General features: G+C 38.6%; 1 protein-coding gene across 1 annotated transcript in view; it reads left to right on the top strand.

Moving 5' to 3' along the window:
- Window positions 1-5710: 5710 nt before the first annotated feature.
- Cltc (clathrin heavy chain) overlaps window positions 5711-24065 on the top strand; it is a 68318-nt gene continuing 49963 nt past the window's right edge. Inside the window, exon 1 of the mRNA XM_019207820.2 lies at window positions 5711-6101. Within this exon, the coding sequence (XP_019063365.1) occupies window positions 6060-6101 (42 nt within the window). The 5' untranslated portion in view covers window positions 5711-6059. The remainder of the gene's footprint in view (window positions 6102-24065) is intronic.

Raw genomic sequence — 24065 nt, 5'->3', positions numbered from 1 at the left:
GTGAGGCAGGCAGCAGAACTACTGAGCTAAATCCCTGGCCTGTGTACTTCTTTTTAATACATCTGTCCATGCCATTCATTGGTGCATCCTGCAATCTATAACCTACCCTGTGAGTGGGATAAGCTGAGTTCTCCATCTTCTTTTGGGCAGGGGGGACCTCCTCAGGTCCTATAGGATGACAGTCGGCCAACATAATAGCTAGAGAAGTTAGTGGACTTTGAGTTTTCAAGGAAAAGTCTTAGACTGAGTCAAAAAGGGAAGTTGGAGATAGCAGAGTTAAACAATGGAAAGATTATTTGTATCACCTTAAGAAGGGCTTTTCTGAAGGATGTTGCAATGTCCAGTCTATATCTTAGGTTATCACGAAGTAGGTCAAATAAAGAAAAATTTGAATACTACTCTTACAAATAGAAAAAAGTAAGAAGTCATCTTGGAGTGGGTTTTTCATTTACTATACAGCATTTGTGGACTGCCACTCTGTGCCAGTCTGCTACTCCATTTAATTATTTTTAAAGGAAAAAAAAAAACCCTTCCTCAATAATGGTGAGTATAATCTCATCTTCACATATGATCTGGTGGCTCAACTAGACAGTATAAAATATAAGAGGGTAAGAGCTATCTATATCGGGGTTTTATTAAATATAAAGTGGACTCAAATGAGTGCTACATATTTTGTTATCACTGGAGTTAGGGAGTAAATAGTACTTTATGGCTGTATCTGTACAACACTAAACTCAGTTATATGGAACATGACCCAACAAGGAAAAAGGTTTGTTTTTCTATAATCCACTATTACCAATCATGACCAAAGGTAAGGCATTTTTAAGTAATTCCTAGTGTGTCAGGTTTGGAATACATTAGATTTGGCTATCTTTATAAGGCATGTTATACAAACACTGTTTACTGTGATGAACATGAGGACTTTAAGATCCAGAACTGCATTCCCTCTGTCAATTTTCTTCAAAAATCCTTTACCAGGGCTGGGGATTTAGCTCAGTGGTGCTGCCTCCTGCCTCGCAAGCACAAGGTCCTGGGTTTGATGCCCAGTACAAAAAAAAAAAAAAAAAAAAAAAACAAAGCCTTTACCAAAGAATTTTTTGGCATTGTAGGTACTGGAAAATATTTGTTGAATACATTGTAATTTCTTCACACTTTTAAAATGAATTTTGTATGTTAAAATGTTTTGTCTGTGTAATGATATATCTATCTATCTATCTCTCATCTGGGTATACTTGGGTAATACAAGTTCCTTCCGTAAGAGTCTGATTCTGAGGCCAGCAACTCTTCTTGTGTAAACTAGAATTGTTCCAAATTCCACTGAAAGACCTAAATTAGCAGTGCTGAGCATGCTGGCCAGTGCTGGCATAAGCTGGAACTCCAATGTCCTTTGGCCTCCACTGTGACTACAGGCTGGGATTTCCTTTTTTTTTTTTTTTTTTTTTTTTTTTTTTTTATTAGGGTCTCACTATGTAGTTCAGGCTGGCCTCAAATTCTTGGTGACCCTCCTGCTCAGCTAGAATTACAGGCGTGCATCACCATGCCCGGCTTCGGTGGCTTCTGAAGGAGGGCAGATTAAAATAAGTGGTTCTTCATGCCCAGTAATACCTAAGAAAACACAGCTGAAAGGAAGGCTTCTTTTGCCTAAAGCCTGCAGTTCATGGTCACCCGGCTACATTGCTTTTAGGCCTTTGGCTTTTCAGAAAGATGGCATAAGGGCATGGAAAGGAAAGTTACTCACTTTATGGAGACCTTTTTGCTGATTTAACCAAAATGTATTTACCAAGTCTTAGTCCTTAACCATTCTTTTCTGAGAAATTTGAGAGTTTACTACCATTAATCAGGTGTGTGTTGCTGCTGGAAGAACTATACCTAGAGTGTGACAGAACTTTTAAGATTTTTAAGGAACACATTTGTGGGTCATGCTTTGCTTTGAGTGGGAGGCACTAGTAACTACAGGAGATGAAGAAAGTCAATTCTACATATTTAGAAATGGCGAAAAGCCCATTAACAATTTCACCCACATTGCCATTTTATTCTGTAGATCCTCTAAAGCTCCCTGTGACTTGTTTTTGGGTGGGAAAGGAATACTGTGACTTGGCATCTCTCCCCCTATTGACCAGTACATTAAAATGCTTCTGGAGTTTTCTGTCCACAATGTTCTGTAAATCACTATATTTAAACCAACTTTCCCGGGATACCCTTTTAAGGTAATGTTCTGAGCCTCTTCATTCTCTGCTGGGATCTGATTTAACCTTTAGAAAATATGGGAGGAACCTGTGTAATGTGACCAGATTCTAGGGTGGATCCCCACAGACTTAGCTTTTTACTTGGATTGTGCAGGATGTGGATCAACAATAAAAGGTTTAAAACAAGACTGAGAAGTGAAAGATTTCAAAAGTATACAGCTGAGGTCCATTCATTTCATACTAAAATAGAAAGGCCATTAAACGTTTTTTTTCATACTGTGTATGCAGCCTTACCTATAATCTGCTTCATACAGAGCCAAAATACAGTAGGCTCTGCAAGCTGACCAGCAGCTGAGATCCAAGGGATATTCATTTTGTCCCTGGCATGTGATACAATGCTCTTTATCTTGCTTGAAAAGAAAAGACATGATCTAATCCTGCTAGGATTCCTATCAGTACCCCCAGGGGCTGAGATATTTCAAAGCTGCTGTTTAAATGGCAAAACCAGTTACATGGGTAATGTTAAACCGTATCTCTTGCAGCTTCATTAAAATTTAAATTGTAAATATTTAGTAGGATTAGTTTTAAAATTCTGCCTTCAAAATATCTTTGAATATCTGACAAATGTCTTTGCTTTATTACTTGCAAGGCAGCTAGCTCAAAGTGTTTTTTTCAGTTTTTGAGACAGGATCTCTCTCCTTATATTGCCCACACTGGCTTCAAACTTGTAATCCTCCAACCTGACTTGCAAGTGGCCGATATTACAGGGGTGCGTGCACTCAGTTCAAGCTGTTTTATAAGGTCAATTTAAAAGACACTTCGGTGCCAGGTCTGCTTTAGGATAAACAGCTACATAAGAATCCTACAATAAGTTTTTTTTTTTTTTTTTGAGGTATCATTCCACTGGGGGTAATATACAAATAAACACATCACCAGTTATTGACATAAAATACAAAATTCATGGCACAATACAGGTTTCTTGTATAGATTTAAGAACTGTACTTCTCAACAGACCAAGCAACGTTTTTGCTAATGGCATGTGCTATTACTGCAAGGACCTACTGTTGACGAAAAAAAGCTTCAAACTGAAAGAACTTTATCATTTTTTTATTAACATGGCTAGCTTACTGAAACATATTCTTAAAATCAAAAGCCAAGGTGATGATTCATACATTGCAGTAGTCTGTCAGAAGAAAAACATTATGGATAGCAGGTTTTCTTTTTTTCATTTATTAGGTTATATTTTCACATCTTTTAAAGTATTGCCCCAAAGCAATGTCATTCAGGTATAACTTAGGTAACTTGACAATGCCTCACCCTTTGGGGTTTTCTAAATTATGTATTGATCACCTTTTTCCAGGCTTAGAGGAGCTAGCATACTCCTATAAAAAACATTACACCACACCAAATTACTTATCTCAAAAGGCATGTGGGTTTTTAAATTCTAGACCTTTTTTTTCCCCTACTGAAAAATTTTGCATTAAGGTTAGTGTTCAAAATGATCTGAAATATCATAATCTTTTTTTTCCCCATAAATGATTTCTGAAAACAATGCATTCGTTAGATTTTTTTTCCTTGGGTTTTTTTTTTTTTTTTTTTTGGTACTAGGGATAGAACTCAGGACCTTGTGCTTCCGAGGCAGGTGGTGGAACCACTGGGCTAAATCCCTGGCCCAGGCATTCATTAGATTTTTATGTGATGACACAGCAAGCAGCCACTTTAATAGAATCTCACTACACGTTTTGGTTAGATATTCCACATATTTCAAATAGCTAAGCTAAAAAAGTTTCTTTTGGGATTCTAAATGTACTCAAAATACAGTGTATATATATATATATGAAGATGCAAGGTACTACATTTTGATAGCTCTGTTCATGATGTAGTTCTGTATCCTCAATTTTGAGATTGAAAATGTAATTTGGCAAGTCAGTGTATTACTGTATCAAAATATTAATTCCTTTAGAATTTTAATTTAGAATTTGTCCATTTCCTAAAAGGATTTTAAAGCAGCTACTGTTAGACTGGTATTAGAAAGGTCATTCAAACGTTGCAGACCACAGAACTCTTGCAATTATTTGGTCTGACAAACAACATGAAATTTTGCAAGCATAAAAATCTTCACTCCTACAACATGGTGGCGAGGCATTTCTTTGCAGAACAGTCTGGAACTGCCCTCTTACCTGCCAGATTCTTCTGTCATCCTCTGTATGACAGTGTTTTGGGAAATACAGGAAAGGCAACTAAAATGATTAAGCAAAAATATGCAAACGAAACTGCTTAACCAACAAAATTATTTTATACCCAATAGGATATCATGTTCTTTAAACGAAAAGGGCAATGAAAATTATTGAGGACTTGAGTTTTTTTCTCAAGAGCTTTCTGGGGAAGAAAAAAAAAATCTCATGAAGATGAAAGACACGGAAATATGTTCTTTCATCTGTCAGGGAACTGGTGCAATGATGACATAGTACAGCTCACATAGAAAGTACTGGGGATATTAATCGATAAGGAATGCTATAGATACCTTAATGCTGTGGAAGACACGATGATCCGGCTTGGAAGTGCTTACAGTCCCACTGCTAACCTACAGGCAATGCTGAGGTGGTCCCACTGAGATACACGTCTCATAATCCCTTTCCTCAAAGAAGACTTCAGTTTGTTTTGTTTTCTACCAATCATCCTTAACCTAATTATCTTTGAGACTCATAATACGATGTGACTAAAACCTCCTCCTGTTACAATTTTGGCCCAATCGTTAAGGGTTACTTATGATACTCAAAATTCTCATCACTCAGCTAGGCTGATACCAAGTCCACCAAAACGTCTGCAGAAAGCCTAGGCAAAGGTTATCACAAGGCCAGCTCGAGATAACTCACAAACGGCCTTCACTGTCCTTAGGGCTAATTACAATCCGAAGAGAAGGCTGGTTCTACTTAGAATCCGCGCGACAAGTTCTCCAACCATCAGAAGGGCGTGTGTAAGGGCAGGGACCATCTGCAACCCCATTTCGTTCCCCCTCCCTGGATTGTAAGAAACCACCCACTGCATGAAACTAGGCGGGGGAGGCACGCTCTGCGGCGAGGAGGCCGTTTCCCTGAGTCACCTAGAGGGCGGGAGGCAGGGCCCATCTGCCCACGCCACGTCCTCTTCCTCAGGGACTAAGTCGAAATACGCAGGGCCCGCAGGCGAGGGAAGCGGCAGCAGCCGTGCCTCACGGCGACCTAACTGCAAGTGAATTCCCAGAAGACGCGCCCTCGGTCCATCCCGGCAGCCACCCGCCGACCCTTCCCAGGCGGCATCACGTGCAACTGGAAGTGCGTGGGTGGGACCTCAGGCGCCTACGGAAATGACGTCCTTCGTCCCGAGTCGCATGATGTGGCAAAATGCAAAAAAAAAAAAAAAAAAAAAAAGAGGGGTAGGGAAAAACAGGAGTGGGGAAAGTGATGAGTCTGAAAAAGTAGTCCCTTCGGTTCCTCTATTCCCCTCGTGTCGCCGCAGTCACTGAGGCTGTCAGCGCACTGCGCCCCGAATTCCTGCGCCCGAGCGCGGCGCGGCGCCCCGTGGAGGGGTACATAAGGCGGAGGGCGTGAGGCGTATGGGCGGAGTTCTGTCGCCGGGATCCTTCCGCAGGCTCAGCCGTTTCCGGAGTCTGCGCTGCGCCCGGTTCCGCCATTGCGGCTCTCTCGGCCCCTGGAGCCTCCGCCCCCGACCTGAGCTTTTTCGTCTGTCTGCCAGTTTCCTGCGTCCCCAGAGAGTATCCTCCCGAAGCCAGCCTCCCCCTTCCCCTTCTCCTCCTCTCCCTTGGAGAGCCCGGGCAGCTCCTGCCCTGCAGCCCCAGTGACAGGAGGAGACTGTACCCCCCCCGACAGCGCCATGGCCCAGATTCTTCCAATTCGTTTTCAGGAGCATCTCCAGGTGCGGCTGGGCCCGGGCTGATGAGGGCTGTGGTAAGGGTGGTGGGAAGGAAAGAAAAAGCTGGAATCTGAGCCCGAGTAGGAACGGGTGTGGGGGGTGTCGGTCTTTGGCTTAGGTGAAGGAAATGGGCACTATCTTAAAAGCTTAAAGGGTTAAATAACATGGGGCTTGGATGAAAGTGACAAGTTGGGGTGCAAACGGCGCCGAGGCTAGGCCTGGGTCTGAGGGCCTCTGTCTTGCTTCCTGGGTGGCAAGAACTGCGCTAACTTCTTCCCTCTCCATTTTACTCGCTTCATTCATTTGGGTAGGGGGACATGAGGGGAGATTCTTCAGCCTTTCTCCCAGAGCAAGTGTTATCCTCACGCCCCTGGGCCAGTGCAGGGCTGTCACCTTCCCTCGCTCTTTTCCCCTTCAGGTCTGCACCCTGAGTTGTGTGGCGGGTGGGTTGGGGAGGAGCAACCTTTTTTCTTCCTCCCTCTATGGCTCGCCGCTGAGAAAGGCACCTTCCCCCGGGGGGAGGGGGAAAGGCTGTGGCTTGTCTCTGGCCTCTCCCGCGGCGGTAGAAACAGGTCAGTGAAGAAACGGAAAGCGGATAGAATTGGGGAACGCATTTGTCGGGGCCACGTCAGTCTCATAAGTGTGTGGGATCAAGGTTCCAAAGGGAACTCCTTAATTTTTTTTCTTGATTTCTTTGGAAGTAGTGTGACTCCTAATCCCTCTTTAATTCGAGAAGGTAGGACGGGTTTTTCCGGAGGTTTTCTTGGGATCCCTTGAAGTCTAGCAGGTAGCTGTGGGATCGTGGCCTGAGTATCTCCTTCAGGACTGCACGGAATTGAACAGGGCCCTGGGAATAGAGCACACTTGCGCGCATTCGCGCAGGGCTAGTTGATCTGTAATTGGCTGCTTTTTAGTGGGTTCTAGAGTTCCTTCCCCGAGAGTTTTATCCTGGAGGAAACAGGATGTGTCTCTTTATAAGTATTAGAGGAAATATAAAGGAAAATTAAAGATATGCAACGTGCCAGCGGCCTGCGTAGGCAGGTGACCAGTGGAAGGTCTCTGAATTAAGCTGCTTCTGAGCTTTGATTTTCCTGGTCCTGCAATCCTGATTTTTATTTTAGCTGGAAAAATTTATTCATGTTAATACCCCCAATATCCCATAAAGTAGCCTGAGGGCTAATTTTATACAAGAAAGATGAAGTGGTTTGACATAAATACTAGTAACTTATTGAACATCTGTCTTATCATGGAAGCCAATTTATTTGACTTCTCCTATTGATGTAACACAAAGGATTCTTGCTAATAAAGTTTAATGCCCAGGGTATAAGTAAAATAATTTCATATTTCTTTACAGGTATTATCATATTTGCTTGCAACAGCAGGAAATTATTTTCCTTTAGTACTTACAAAGAGGGCTGGGATGTAGCTCTGTGGTAGAGCACTTGCCTAGCATGCCCAAAGCCCTGGGTTCAACCTCCAGCACCGCCAAAAACAAAAACTTGTAAAGAATAATAAACCTGTACTTACAAAACAAGTAAATGGAACTTTCTTCCTTCATCTCTAGTTTTCAAATACTGTAACTCATCTAATTTTGGCAATAAAAATAGTTTTACAAAAGGTTAAATACTAAGTGACAGTGAATATAGCAGAGTTCTTTTGATGTTCAATTTATGTTTAATTGTGGTTACCTTTGTTACAATGGGATGGTAAATGGATGTGAAGGGTTGAGAATGGTACTGTTCCTGGATGTGAAGAAAAACGTGGGCTTGTCCTCTCACCACAATGCACCTGAAATAGCTCTCTCTGCAAACAAATGCATATAAAGGGGACAAGAGAAACGGGCAGCAGCTGATTATTTTACATGACAAGAATAGACCACTGGTAAATCTTGTTGGCCAATGTCGATTTTGATTAATTCATTGCTTTTCCTTTTTGTTAAAGAGGAGACAAGAATTATTAAATGGTTCCAAAGACTGCAACCCAACCTTTTTACTAATTAAAGGCAGATTTGATATGAGTCTGATTTCCAGGTGACTCAAAATTTCTAGGAATACTTGAGTGGAAGGATTTCCTTGTCACATAACTTGAAGATTTTGATCATAAAGCAGTGTTGCAGAAATACTTGAAAATTTTAGACTTTTTTGAAGTGCTGTGTCATACCTAAACTGTATGCTCTATGACTGTGCTGCAGTAGATAGTGATTAATTGCACAGAAAGCCCAAATTACCAATGTCTTCCAGAGTAATATATCTCCTGACTTCACATTTTTATCTCATTTTAAAAACATAAGGATTATTTTAGTACTCAAAAGGCTGAGGCAGGAGATTTGCAGAATCAAGGGCATCCTGGGCTACATGCTGAGACCTTGTCTCAACAAAAACAAGCAAAAAAGGATTAATTGATATCATAGGTCTCTCAGCCTCTGCCAGTTTGCTAAGTAGCAGAAGACATCCTGAAACATTTAGTATAAAAACTTTAAACTAGAAATGAGAAATGGGTATGGAATTAGCTTGTGGAACTTCAAATGGTGAGCTGGAAATGAATTTGTTTTTATATCCCTTAATGCCATTGTCCAACTGAAGTATTCGTCATCAAGACTTGGAATTACATCAAATGAATGTTAATATTTTAAGTTACGAAGGAATTTTTTTTTTCTGTTTTGGATTTTATACCAGGAGTGGTCAGCGAAGAGTGACCGGCTATATCGTTCACGGGTTTCCACGATAGCCTGTGTTCTTAGATGTGGCGTGTACTTGTATTTTTGCTTTTATCCTCTTTTTCTCTTTGTTCAGTCCAAGTTGCAGAGCCGATTTCTCCCATACCCACTTAACCCTGCACTTTTCAAATAAACTTTTTGGCACCATTTTTAAAAAGTGCCTGTATGGATAAGATATTGCTGGAGTTGCACATTCTGAAGAAATCCTAGGCTACATGTAAAATATTGCCCATAATTCTCAAACTATTTTTCATTTCTCAAGTTTTGATATATTGTGTCTATGCCAAGTGATTGTATACCTGGGTTTTTAATTAAAAATTGCCCCACACTGTTCTTTTCCCTACGATGCATAAATGCAGGCACAGAGTGGGGTGTGGTGCATACCTGTAATCTCAGCTCTCGGGAGGCTGAAGCAGGAGGATCCTGTATTGAAGGTTAGGGTGGGATACATATTTCCAGACCATCCTGAACTACATAGTGAGACCCTGTCTTAAAAAACCAAAACAGCAACAAAATGCAGCAGGCATGGGATATGTTTTTTTGAGTTGAATAATAGGGATTCTTTCTAAAGTTATTTTGGTTTGCCCAGAGAAATAGCAGTATATGATATATATGTAGCTAGACTGGAAGATGTGTACTACCTACAATTCTGCTACAGTCTGCTTTAGTAGCTTCTAAGCTTAAGTTTTTCAAAATTTTCGTAATGGTCAGTTTACTGATCTTTACAGGGTGTGGCTAATTTTAATGAATATATGCATTTAAAAATAATTTTACAGCTGGGAATGTAGCTCAGTGGCGCTGCACCTGCCTGGCAAGTGCAAGGCCCTAGTTCGATTCCTGGTATCAAAAAATAAATAAAATAAATAAATTTTACAAAGAAGCTAAAGACTTTTAAAACCCAAGGTGTAAATTCCAAATGTAGTTAAAATTAGCAAACCCTAATTTTAAATGCATATATATTCAGAGTGTGGCTAATTTTAATGAAAGTACTTTCTGATTAGGAAATACTATAACTCAAGACATGTCTGTGTATAGAACATTTCATTTTTAGTGTGCAGTGAAATTTATAATTTCAGGAACCTTGAGGTCTCTTGGGAAAAGATGGTGATAAATGACGACTGGTGAATGCACAGGAGCAGACTTCTGGAGCCCCTTAGGTGCTTTTAATGTGGCCTGGGTACTTTCAGATCTTTACTTAACTCTGTCCCTCTCTCCACATCTTTCCTAACAAAGTAAGACTCAAAGTAGTGGCCAGGGACCACAGTGTCAGGATGGGTTTTATGCTTGGAGCTTGTAACAATATTTTGAAGAGATGACTCTGTATCCAAGTGTGCTTTTTCTTGTGTTTTGGGGCTTTGTCCTAGAGTGGAGACTTCTTTCTACTTACTTAAAATGTAATTAATGATGTGATGTTTAGTGGATAGAGTGGGAGTTTGGGTGTTGGGGAGACCAACGCTGCCTAATAGAAAAATTATGTGAGTCAGTATATTTCGAATCTTGAAGTGGCCATCCTAAAAGTAAAATGTAAGTAGGATTAATTTTTAATATATTTGATTAAATTCATCATGGCAAAAGATTATCCTTTCAACATGGACTCAGTATAAATTTCATTAATGAACTCTTACATTTTTGCAGTAAATTTTCAACATCTGATGTGTATTTTACACTTAGAACACATCTCAATCCATTCCCTTTTTTATTGTTTTTTTTTTTTTTTTTTTTTAAGAGAGTTTTGCTATATAGCTCAGGCTGGCCTTGAACTCACAGTGTTCCTCTTGCCCCAGCCTCCCAAATGCTAGGTTTATAGGATTATAGGTGTGCACCACAATGCCTAAGTCCTGTTTTCTTTTTCAATATATATTTTTATTAGTGCACCTAACTTTACAAAATATTTGGTTTCATTGTGGCATTTTCATATATGTGTAAACATTCTGATAATGTCCATCCCCTCATGAGCTTCTTTACAACTTATCTCCCTTCTCACTCCTTCCTCTCATCTAATAGCGTACCTTCTAACTTTCATGTCTTTGTTTTTGAGACTAGTCTTGACATTTACGGTAGTGCAGGCTGGCCTTGAACTTACTATGTAGCCTAGGCTGGCCTCAAACTCTTGGTGATCCTCCTGCCTCAGCCTCCCAAGTGCTGGGATTATAGGCATGTGCCACCATGCCTGGCTCATGTCTTTTTTTTTTTTTTTTTTTTGCAGTACTGAGGATTGAACTCAGGACCGGCACCACTGAGCTAAATCCCTGGCCCTGGCTCATGTTTTTTTTGGTATCAGAAATCAAACTCAGGACTGAGCTTGCAAGGCAAGCCACTGAGCTTAATCTCCAACCCCCTCATGTCTTTAAAGATTTCATGTATAAACTGTTTTCATTGGGAATGCTTGATCTGTAAAAATAAGTTCATAGTTTATCTTAATCTTTTATATTAAACGAAGCTATTTTTCTAAATTCATTTATATATGTGCCATGCTAGGCTACTTCATCAGTGAAGAGTTTATAGCTCTAGGTGCCCTCCCTGTAGCTAACACTCTTTAACTGGAATGAATGACAGGAAGCTTGGGTCTGAATGTATTATGAAAAACCCATCTGTCAAATGTGAATTTTATGAGTCTCTTGTGTTATGGAATATTCTTTTATCGTACTTTCAGAGGAATAACCATCAAATCTTAATTTTCCTGAAATCTAATCTATAACATCAAAATACATTGACCATTTGAGTACCTACTATGTACTAAAGACTTAAGTATTTTATGTTCATCACTTCATTTAATTGGCAAAAGAACCCCTTTGGGAAGGTAGGGTTAATAGATGGGGAACATGAAGTTGATAGCAGTTAAGAGTCTCAGAGCTAGACTTTAAAACTTGTTCTTTCAATTTGGCAAGATACTTTATTTGGTGAATGGTTTGTATAATTTGAACTGCAAAATATATACAAATGGTCATGTCCTTTGTGGTGGTCTTTGATACACAATCTAACAAGTTTTAGGGTAGTAGTTTTATGGGAAAGTAAGGTTCAGTGAGCCAAGATTAGACTTTCTGTACCTTAAATGATTATTAAGTATCTTTTGAAAGGGTTTCATTCACATTCCCAATGAAAAATTGTGTAAAATGGTCGCAGGTTAATTTGTAACTAGCATTATCTATATCCCTCTCGCAAGGCAGAACTTTGCTATAGACTTTTCCTTAGTGACGAGAGTTGAATGAGTTCCATTCTGAACCCACTTGTGAAAGCAGGAAACTTCTGCTATTTTACTGTATATTCCTGTTTTTGTGTTTGTATTAATAGAAAACTTGACTAGATCTCCAAGCAAGACAGTTGTGCTTGAGAAGCATAGCAGAGGGGAGTGGGATTAGAATGTTTGCTCAGTTTTAAATATCACCGTGGCAGAAGAGGAAATGGGTTGTGCTTTGGAGGCACAGCTTCCAGTAATGTTAGTATTTCCTGAATCTTTAGGTAATTAATGACTTCTTTTAAGTTTTAAAGTAAGAAAGAGCTGGCCTGGGTGGCACATGCCTTATAATCCCAGCTACTGGAGAAGCTGAGGCAAGAGAATTGCAAATTCAGGGCCAAGCTAAGCAATTTAAGGAGACCCTGCTTAGCTTGGTATCTGAACATGTAGTTCAGTGATACTTCACTTTCCTGGCATGTGTGAGGCCTTGGATTCAATTCCTAGTAACTCAAAATAGATTAATAAGAATAGCAGAGTCAGGCCCTGGGATTTAGCTCAATGGTTCCACTGCCTGCCTCACAAGTGCAAGGTCCTGAGCTCAATTCCCCATACCAAAAAAATAGAAAGAATAGCAGATTCAAAAGATTGTTTCTGAAAGAATAGAAACTAAGTTCATTGTATCACAGTAGAGGGTTGGAGGTGTAACTCAGTAGTAGCACCCATGAAACCCTGAGTTCAAATTCCGGTATACCACACATGCACCCTAAAACCATATTTAAAAATCAAACTCTAAAATGCGAACCAAGACCTGGCATGTAAAGGTACAGGATCCCAGTAATGAATGTGACTGTACTGTCTACCTAGAATGTACCAATAAATTCAATTAAAAAAAAAATCAAACTCTAGGTGGTATTGCCTGTAACCCCAGCCCGATATGCTGAGGAGGGAGGATAGCAAATTCCAGCTCAGCCCAAAACTTGTGAGACCCTCAAAAGCTCAGTGTGAAGGCCCTGAGTCAATCCCCAGTAGAAAAAACGAGTTATTGTTTTCTTTTTTTTGGTAGGGGGATCGAACTCAGGACCTTGGGCTTGCAATGCACGTGTTTCACCACTGAGCCAAATCCACCTCCATTTTTTTTAGTTGCAGCATGCAGTTGTGCAATGTTTCAGGCATTTGATCGGGGCTTTATGTATGGGATTATGTCAAGTTTTTAGCTTGTCTGGTCTTCATTTATTAAAACAGTACTTCTAGCAGTTGTGAAGTTGACTATAGTGTAGGTTTGTACTTAGTCCTTACAGATGCTTAAAATACTAGTTTTTACTCCTGTTCTAGAGCAATCTCCCTTTATCCACTTGAGGTTAAGCATACATCTTATGCTAATAGATAAAGTGATAAAGCTACAGTTTCGAAGCCAAGATATGGAGTTACATCAGACTCCCTTTTCTGCATCCAGACTATTTCAACAGTAGGGAAACGAAGAACCCTCATATACATGGCCGTGCACTCAGGAATTATAGGCTTTTTTTGGTTTGTTTTTGTCTCAATATGTAGTCCAAATCCCCCTTCCTCAGCCTCCCTAGTGTATGCTAGCTACCATGCCTGCCTAGGAATTACAGGGTTTTTTTGTTTGAAAATACAATACTCTTTTATTAGTTCCATAATTTGTACTCGTCTTCTGCAGTCACCACAGTACAGATATTTTCTACACATTGTGTTGGGATATTTGAAAGACTCAAACCAGTTCTTCTGGGTATTCTTTCTTAAGGCACCCAGAAAAAGAAAAGTCCAGTTGCAGAGAAAACTCCTATAGAGGCAGTTGGAATTGCAGTTTTTGATGATCCTTGTCTTTTGAGTGTATTGGACTGTGGAAATTTATTTTATCTATTTTTGGGGGGAGTTTGAGACAGGGTCTCACTATGTAGTTGAGACTGACCTGGAACTCACTATGTAGCCCAGGCTGGTCTCGAGCTCACAGCGATCCTCCTGCCTCAGCCTCCTGAGTGCTGGGATTACAGGCATGTGCCGCCACGCCCGGCTAAAAAATTTTTATTTTGAGATAGGTTCTCACTAAGTTGCTGAGGCTGGCATCAAACTTAAAATCCTCCCCAGGATGGAAGGACAGGCATATACCATTGAGCCTGGCTGCAAACATCTAAAACATTTTATGTAACTATTAAAGGTACATTTCTGGAGATCATAATTTACTCAAAGACAAGTGAAAAAACAACTGTACTAATATGCAAATGAGAACTTGAGGTATGTTATACAATTCCCATGATTGTACCATAATAGTTTTTCGTTGTTGTTCTTTTTGGAGACAGAGTCTTGCTATGTAGTTCAGGCTGGTCTGGAACTCACTAGCCCAGGCTGGCCTTGCTAGAACACAAGACAATCTCCTGTCTCAGCCTCCCTGGTGCTGCAATTACAGGCATGGGCCACCAGGCCCAGCTTCATAATGGATGTTTTAAAAAGACTTTGGAATCAAGACAGTAATATAAAATGTATATGACAGGAGTTTTTATCCATTTTCTGTTGCTGTAAAACAATACTTGAGAACCCAGTATTTTATGAAAAATTGGAGTTTGTTTGGCTCAAGGTTGTGGAGGCTTGAAAGTCCAAGGCTCAGCATCTGGTGGGCCTTTGTGCTTCTTTTCACCATGGCCGAGTGTGTCACATGGCAAGTTAGAGCTAGCTCAAGTTTGTGTGGCCCTTATAAAGTCATAAATGGCATCATGGGTATTCCATCTCAGAACCTCATTAATTCTTGTTATCTCCCAAAGGCCCCCGCCTTCCAATATCATTAATACAGGAATTTTGGTTGCTGCTTTTGTGTATGTGTGTGTGGTAACGGGGATCGAACTCAGGACCTTGTACTTGTGAGGCGGGTGCAATACCACTGAACTAAATCCCCAGCCCCTAACATAGGAATTTTGAAATTAAGTTTCCAACATATGAACTTGTGGGGGCATACTAAGCCATTGCCAAGTAAAAACAGACAATTTCATACAAAAGTTATACTTAAAATATTGAATTGATGTTCATTTGGCAAATAGTAGATGCTCAGGTGTTAATTGAAAACAAATTATAATCATTTAATCATTTTAATATTGTTTACTTCTTGAATTGTCAATATTAAATGATTTTGAGATGTCCAGTTACTTTAATGTTGTTTTGGACTCTATGAATTGTTTTTTTTTTTTTTCAACTTTAATTGAGTTTATTGATACATTTTAGGGATACAATACAGTTACATTCATTGTTGGGATCTTGTACCTTTACATGAATGAATTGTTAATATTAAATGATTTTGAGATACCCAGTAACTTCATGCTGATCATTCATTCAATCTAGAAATTTGTAGCATTTCACAAGAAAAATTTTGGTAACTCAACTGTTAAAAAAAAAAAAGATTCTGGACTTGTAACTTATAGCAGCTAGTTGGCTGATACCACTTTACCTGAATGACTCAACCAGAAAAATGAGTGATACAGCATATCTAGTTTCCTAGCAGATCTGTCAGTACAGGGTGAAAAATACATGATTATGCTCCGCAGTGGTGAAATTGAACTAAATTGTAACTTGGGACTCTTCTGTAAAAGTACATGCAGAGACGCTTCTTTAGGATTTGTACAGCAGTACAGTAAGGAAATGACCAACTGTTTTAGTTTCTCATACCAGGAAACCTGTCCAGGGACATTTGTATTATCCTTAAAGGTCTGTATGCCTGTGGAGTCTGCAGTCCTCTGCTCTACCAGATGAGCTGTCGAAACAAAGGTATATATGTTAAGTTAGCATTAAGCAGTATAATCTTAAATCCTGGAAGTAAGGCTTTTTGTTATTTATTTATTTATTTATTTATTTGGTACTGGGGATCTAACTCAGGACCTTATGCTTTTGAGGCAGGTGGCAGCACCACTGAGCTAAATCCCCAGCCCTGTTATTTTTTTTTAGATAGGATCTCACTATGTAGTCCAGGCTGGCCTCAAACTCATGGCAAGCCTTCTGCCTCAGCCTCTTGAATGCTGGGATTACAGGCATGGGCCACGATGTCCAGATTTTCTAGTTTTGTTTTGTTTGGTACTGGGGATCAAACTCAGGACCTTGCACTTGCAAGGCAGGCGGCAGAACCACTGAGCTAAATCCCGTTTGTTTTTTTTTTTCCTCATTGAGTTTATTGGTACATTTTAGATAGATAAACAGTACAGTTACATTCATTCTTGGGCTCTTGTACCTTTTCATGACAAGTCTTGGTTCTCATTTTTTCCCCATACCCCTGCCCTCCCTTCACCCCCTGTTTTTTTTTGAAAGGTGGTTTGAGATGTATATATTCTGCTCCTAGTCCCCTCCTCTCCCATAATTCATTGTAATTCTGGTAGGTCTGGTTGTTTTGTGCCAGCCTAATGGCATTTATATAGGAACTGGCATAATCTTGGAAAGTATATTCATCTCCAAGATTTGGGGCATTAAAAACTTTATTCCTGTGTACCCCTGAAGCTTAAAATTGCTTTAATCTTTCATCTAATTGTTGCATTAGTATTTTATTATTTCTTTTACAAATGAGTCTAAGATTTTGAAAATCATAGTCAACAATAGGTTATAAGCAGGAAAAGTTCTCTTGGTAGTTTAGCAAAGAGAACAATCTTTTTTATTTTGGTACTGAGGATCAAACTCGGGTCCTTGCAATTGCGAGGCAGGTGGCAGCACCATTGAGCTAAATCCCTGACCCCAAACAGAACATTCTTAACAGTTCTTCTCTTGAGCTCTGGTTTCTTCTGAACATACTGCTTACAATTTGGAGTTAATGACAAAAGTCAGAAACTCCTGAGAGAAAGTGATTCCTTTCAAAGGCTAACATGTAATGGAGACAAATCTCAGTTTAAGTGTGGCATCAGCAAAGTGTTGCTTGAAGTCTGTGGAGCCTACAGAAGACAGTGGCTGGTATCCTCTTGGTGGAAGAACTGAAGGAATGCTGCATTGTCAGCATTTTTCTTCATTTCCTGTAGAATAGAGAAACTGCAGATTTTATTTGACATTTTGCTAGTTTCCAGGAAAGACTTAAAAAGTGACTGCTGTCAGCATTTTTTTTCACAATGATTGATACTAGTGAACGTAAGGATGTTTTGAAGTTTTTAAAGGAAATTGTGTTGAGTGAAATTCTTGGACTGAGAAGTGAACCCAATCTTCACTTGATCTTAGCCAAAAGGCTGAGAAGCGATGTGAATCATATTTTGAAGCATGTACTTAAAAATACTCGTACTGGGAGATTAGTGGTATCATAATGACTACCAAGCATCAGCAACTCTTTCTAAAATTGTTCCCCTTCTAATTCTATTGGTAACACGTTAAATCCTTATAATACAAGAGTCATTTACAGAGAAGGTAACCAAAATGAGACCATACATAGAACGCTTACAAAATAGCTTCCTCTGAAATTCAGTAGCTTGAATACAACTTCCTTACATGTTATGTTCACTTTTCAGATGAAACAAGGATCTTGGAAAGTGTAAAGGTAGGCTCGGATTGTGAAATTTAAGTCTTTAGTAATGCTGTCTATACACAAGTTTTAATGTATTTTAATTTTCGGCTGACACGGAGGATAAATGAGCTGTTACAAGTTTACTAGTCATTCTTTAGGAAGCAAACTCCTCCAGTATACTTGTAGAAGATCCAGTTTTTGATGAATTTGTTCTTATCAAATGTAAGAACTGCTGGGCAGAATGAGGCTGAAGGCAAACATGTTGATTCTTTAATGTGTTTGTAGGCATAGCAGTTGAGATTGTGTTAGTGGAGAGCTGTCTTTAGTCAGAAAACTGAGCATTGAAAAGTGTGGTTTTATGTGTATGTCTTATGCTAGCATTTTTTGGCCCTTGTTAATATATGCTACTGGATTAAATATATTTATGGTCCATTTGGTCTTTTCATAGTTTGATCACCGTTGGGTTTCCTGATTCCTTAGCAAATCTAGGTTTTCCTGTTCTCTTAGGAACACATGAACATCAGATAGTTTGGGAAAAGTTTGAGGAGATATCCATTGTTGGTAGAATGCTGTCTATATCATTCAATTTCAGAACAGTCAGTATCACAATGGATAGACCCAGAGCTAGATAACTGAAAGAATAGAAGTCCCTAAAATAGAGCATGCTTATCTGCATCCATGTTGATCTAAGTGCTTGGTGTGTGTAAGTCACTTTGACTTTTTGTTCATCTTCTATGCTTATTGTTCCTCCTCAAGCAAGGGTGGACACTTTCCCTTTTCTCTTTGCCACGTTAACAGTAAAATCAAGTATATTTTTTAAACCAAGACAGGAAAAACAAAGTTTAAAGCATTAAAAGCTGATCAGGGCTGGGGATTTAGCCCAGTGTTTCCGCCACCTGCCTTGCAAGCGCAAGGTCCAGAGTTTAATCCCCGGTACAAAAAAAAAAAAAAAAGATTAGTGTTTAATTTAGATTTCTGAATGTAAGACTGTTGAAGTTAAAAAATATGTACTGTATTTCTTTAATTTTACTGTATTTTCTGCCTTTTTGGAATTAGAGATTTATACTTGTATACTCTTTTCTCAAAAACTTCAGAGTACAGAGAAATGTTTTAGAAATTGAGGCAATGGTAACTTTCCATGCACAAATAGAGGTTTTTCTCAATGTTAAGAAGTTGCATCTTACCACATTTGTATATAGTGGAAATTCTCAGTCCTTCCTGGTCTCTTCTAACCCTGGGTGTAGCTATTTAAATGTTCAGGGTTTTTTAAGAGGAAAAAAGATTCCCAGACTGAGGAATTTTTTAGATTCTCCTGCGTTGAAACTTCCAGAGTGTGTTTGTTTATTTTTAACCTCTTGCACATCTTAGGACCCTAAAACCTAAAAGTTCTTTCCTAACTCACTTCTCTTTGTCTTGTCTGAAATCCCATACAGTGCTAGTGAAAGGTATCTCTCTTTGCAAGCTATCTCTCATTTTGCTAGTTAAAGTAGTTAAAAGTTAAAGTAGTTTCCCTTTTCTCCTCGTTGGCCTCACAAGAAAACTGGAAACAGTGCCAAACTGTTTTTTATTCTCTGCCATTCGATACAGTGGGCACTGTGACTCTTAAGCACCTGAAATGTCACTGAAGACGTTTGACTAAAGAACAACTAAAGTTAAAATTAAATAGCCACATGTGACCAGAGGCTACCATATTGGACTAGTGCAGGAAACTTCTTGCCCAGTTCTAAAAGGATAGGCATCCAGTTTACAGCTCTTTCAGTTAAAAATTTTAGAAGCCTTCCTAAGACTGAGAAGAGTCATCTAAAAAAAATTTTTTTTTTTTTTTTTTTTGGTACCAGGGATCGAACTTGGAACCTTTCGCTTGCGAGGCAGGTGCTGGAACCACTGAGCTAAATCCCTGGCTAGATTTAAATTTACTTTTAAATTTTGCTTTAACATTTTAAAGAAACTCAGGCTAGCATGCCATTTTGCCTCTAAACATTCTAGCTTGCATTTTTAGAAAATAAAGGCATTTTATCGTCATGACATGATTATAGCCCCTAATATTTTAACACCTGAATGTCTGAAAAACAGTCCACATATCTTTCATTGTTCCCAAGTAGTAATTGTTTTTTTAAATCAAGATCTAAGTAAGATCTTTATGTTGCTTTCAGTTATTTCTGAAGTTTCTTTTTAAAAATATTTTTGCATGTTTTATTTTTTCATGTTTTATTATCCTTCATACACTTCATAGAACACTGAGCTTGGCAAATGGGTCAGAGTTGTTTAAAGAAAAAAGAAAAGATCCTGTACATGGGAGCAGGGCTGTGCCCAATGAGATGCCACACTGCACTAGGAGGTCCCTTCGCAGACAAAGTTTTGGGCACATTTGGCACAGCCTGGGGCATCCTGAGTTGCAGCTCTTCTTGCAGGAGGTGAATTTGCACTCTGTGCTATAGGGTCCTGCACAGGTGTGGGAGCTGCAGGTGGTAACTGCAGGAGCAGTTGGGGTCCATAGGGAGTGAAGTGTCTTAGAGTCCAAAGATACGTGTATGCAAGTGTGCAAGGACTTGAAAGAAGCTTTTTTCCCCATAAAGACTATAATTTTTAAAATAAAAACATTTAGTGGCATCCAATTAAGGGTAATCAAAACAGTAACATGTTTTTCAGATACATTTATTTTCTGATTTACAGAATAGTTTCTGATATATGAAAAAGGAACAGTGCAAAGAATTTCTGTGTACACCCTTTACTCATATCTATCGGTGTTAACATTTTACTAGATTTGTTTTATCCTCTTTTGTCTCTCTGTATACCTGTTTTATGAACTGTATGAAAGTAATTACAGGTGTGATATTACTTTCCCACTACATATTCAGTGTGTATTTACTAAGAATAAGATGATTGTCTAAAATCATACTACAATTATCAAAGTAATGAATTTAGCAGAGTACTGTTATATCAGATACCTGAATACTGTTAACTCTTGATTTCATCAATTATTCCAATAATGCCGTTTATATCAAGATCATGAGTTGAGTTGCATTGATAGGTGATCATGTCTCCTTTAGTTTTTATAATCCAGAACAATCTGTGTATTTCAAGACATATTTTTTTGGCTTATCCTATAGGTTGTCATGATTAGATTCAATCTATATAATTTTGACAGGATTCCATAAAAGTGGTGTTGAGTAACTTTTAATCCATTATGTCAAGAAGCACGTGTTATCAATTTGATCATTGCTAGTGATATTAAAATTTTCCTCAATAGGAGAAAATGAAAAAATGGAAATGAGGTGTTTGTAAAGGGGGAGGGGAAGAGGGGTGAAGGGAGGGCAGGGCAGGGACAAGGTGAAAAAATGAGAACCAAGACCTGTCATGTAAAGGTACAAGATTCCAGTGATGAATGTAACTGTACTGTATACATAAAATGTGCCAGTAAACTCAATGAGGAAAAAAAATTTTGTTTCAGCCAGGTGTGGTGATACATGCCTGTCATCCCAGCACTCAGGAGGCCTAGGCAGGACAATCACTGGGAGTTTGAGGCCAGCCTGGGCAACATAGTGAGTCTAAGACCAATCTTAACTTTCTTCAGTTGATGAAAGTTGTGCCTAAGAGGTTTCCTCATCATAAATTTACTTTTCCATTTGTAATAAGTTTTGTGGAGGATATTCCTTGAGACTAGGTATACCTGTTACTCCTCAAAATTTCTTCCATTAGTTTTAATATCCATTGGTGATTCTTTCCTAGCGCACTTCATATTAGGATTGCCAAATAATGACTTAACCCATCAGTCCATCATCACTTTTGAGTTGGCTTTTTTCTTACAGGGAACAGCTTTTCATTCTCACCGCTTTTTAAAAATTGTTACATCTATTAATGTGGACTCCTGAGTTTTTGGTCTCTTTTAATCTATAAAGGTCCTGAAAAGTAAAGTTTGGTTTGGAATGATATGTAGTTTGGGTGAATGGGTATATTATGTGTGCAGGGCTTTGAGCCGCGGGAAATGCTGTGCCTGCTTTCTATTTTATCTTCTATTTCTCAGTCTTGAGCTCTTTGAAGTAAAGAGTTCTTTTCATGATACTGACCATATCTATTTGGCTGTATGTTCACATCAGCTTTACTAGTTCCTTCTTCCACCAAAGATGTTGGAAACTGTATATAGTTGTTAGGTTTGTTAGCCTTAGTAGTACTGTTCTACAATATGTCTGAAAATAGAAGGGTTACTTGATATGAACATGGTTGCCTAGTTTTGGAGATTTTGGTCTTTACAGTTTAATTTAACAAGGGGGAAGAATTTAAAGGGTTGGTGTAATTTCCTTTGGGAGGGGATTTCACAGTCATTTCACAGTAACTACAGTAAACTAAGCTCTTAGAGAACACTAGTCCATTATCAGTAGTTAAAAGAAATTCACACCCAGACTTTCAGCCAAATTTATGGACGGCTGAATTAAGCAGATAATGAAATACAAATGCCAAAAGGCTAACCCTGAGTTCGCCTAAAGTACTGATGTACTGATAAACGGTATCTGTTGAAGCCTGTAAGTGTGTCAGGCATTGGTTAACACTTAATTCTGAGAATAGGTACACTGTCTCAGATGTTTCAGATGAGGAAAGAGAGATAGAGATGCTAGTCCTTTTACTGTCAAAAACTGGGACTACACCCATACATTCTGATTATTCAGAGGGATCCACAAAAGCAGTGAATTCTAGCTGCCACTTGTAGTTTACAATCAAAATTATAAATTTGTACGGTAATTGCCTGCTTGAATGAAGCTTTTCTGTGTTCTCTAGATTATGGAGAATATGAAATACTGTTTCTCAGTACCTAAAATAAGAATGTAGCGTCTTCCTTTGCTACCACCCTTCTCTAGCATATTAATCCAAATTGAGGAGGGGAGGAAAAGGAAACATTTTTCCGTCATCTGTAACATTAACTCCATGTACTGCAAATCTGTTCCTTTACCTTTTAGAAGCTAGTTTTAAGCTGGGAGTCCTAAACCAGTTCCTATTATAGACTATAATTTAGTCAGGAAACCAAATTGCCAGCTATAAAGTTTATGTGCTTCTCTATAAAACTAAAGAAGCTTTTGATAATTAGTATTGCTTTTGTACATTGGTCAGTGATATTTTCTTTTTACATGTTTTTGTGATTTTATTTTGAGCATTTCATCTGCTTAAGTCAAAAAGGATACCAGTTAGAAATAAAAATATCTGAGGGGCTGGGGATTTAGCTCAGTGGTTCTGCTGCCTGCCTTGCAAGTGCAATGACTCGAGTTCGATTCCCGGTACCAAAAAAAAAAAAAAATCTGCTTTATAATCTGTATATAGCATCTGTGTACATGTGTTATAATATCTACCGTGCTTATTTATGAGCTTTTTGCAAATATTTAAAAAGGTTTTGAATAAATTAATGTGAGCAGTCTGCCCACTGATACGCTATTTTATCATGTGTTTTTATCACAAAATATAAAAATAAATATAAAATATAAAATATATTTATATAATATATAATGATTTATATAAAATATGAAAATAAATATAAAATATATACAATATGAAAAGGTCAAAATATAAAATATCCTTATTTATCCTGCATGAACTACAGAAGGAATTGCCACTTGCTCTCTGTATATAGCATATTTTTGGATTTTGCTTCTTAAGCCATCTGGCAGCTGATTTCTTTTGATTGGTGAATTGAGGCCATTAACGATGATGGTTATAACTAATATGTATTGACTTATCCTTGTCATGTTATTTTCCTGTTGTTGGCTCTTTTTATTTTTTATCCCCCCCCCTTTAATTTCTTGCTTTGCCTGATGGCTTTGCTTTGTTGGGCCTCATAGAGTTGTGACCTTTATTGTCTTTTTCTAGGATGTTGTTTAGAATTGTTTGGAATGCTAGTTTGGTATTCATGAAGTTTCTTGGGTGTTCTTTGTCACTGAAGTATCTTATTTTCCCATCAATTTTGAAAGATAGTTTTGCAGGATACATTAATCTAGGTTGGAGGTTGTTTTCTTTTGGGGTTTGAGATACCTCATTCCGGCCTCTCCTTGCCTTGAGGGTTTGTGTTGAAAAGTCTGCTGTGATTCTGATGGGCTTTCCTTTGTATGTGATTTGTTTCTTTTCTCTAATTGCTTGTAGTATTTTGTTCTTCTGTTGGGTTTCCGGGATCTTGACTATTATACGTCTAGGTGTAGACTTTTTTTTAAATCATGGCTAGTTGGAGTCCCATATGCCTAACTTATCTATATGTCAAATTCTTTCACTCTGTTTGGGAAGTTTTCTGTCATTAATTCTGTGAACAGTTTTTTAATGTCATTTGTACTTTCTCCTGCTTTTTCGTAGACTCCCATCAGTCTTACATTACTCTTCTTTGCATCACCTAGGAAGTGCTGGATCTATTTCTCGTGGCCCCTTACTATTTTTAAGAGATCTCTCTTTTCATGGTCACTAACCTCAGTCCTGTCTTCTATATCGGGTCTTCATATTGGTTCATTCTGCTGCAAATGCTTTCATTCGAGTTTTTAATCTCCTGGATATCTGTGTTATGGATTCCATTTCTTTCCCATGCTGGGCATTCATGGCTTCCATCATGGTCCTGAGCTCATTTAGTTTTGT

The sequence above is a fragment of the Fukomys damarensis genome, unplaced genomic scaffold (genome assembly GCF_012274545.1).
Source record: "Fukomys damarensis isolate Sample0158 unplaced genomic scaffold, DMR_v1.0_HiC HiC_scaffold_13, whole genome shotgun sequence".
Classification (NCBI taxonomy): domain Eukaryota; kingdom Metazoa; phylum Chordata; class Mammalia; order Rodentia; family Bathyergidae; genus Fukomys; species Fukomys damarensis.
Note: the sequence above shows the minus strand (reverse complement) of the source record. Positions and strands in the feature narration are given on the sequence as shown.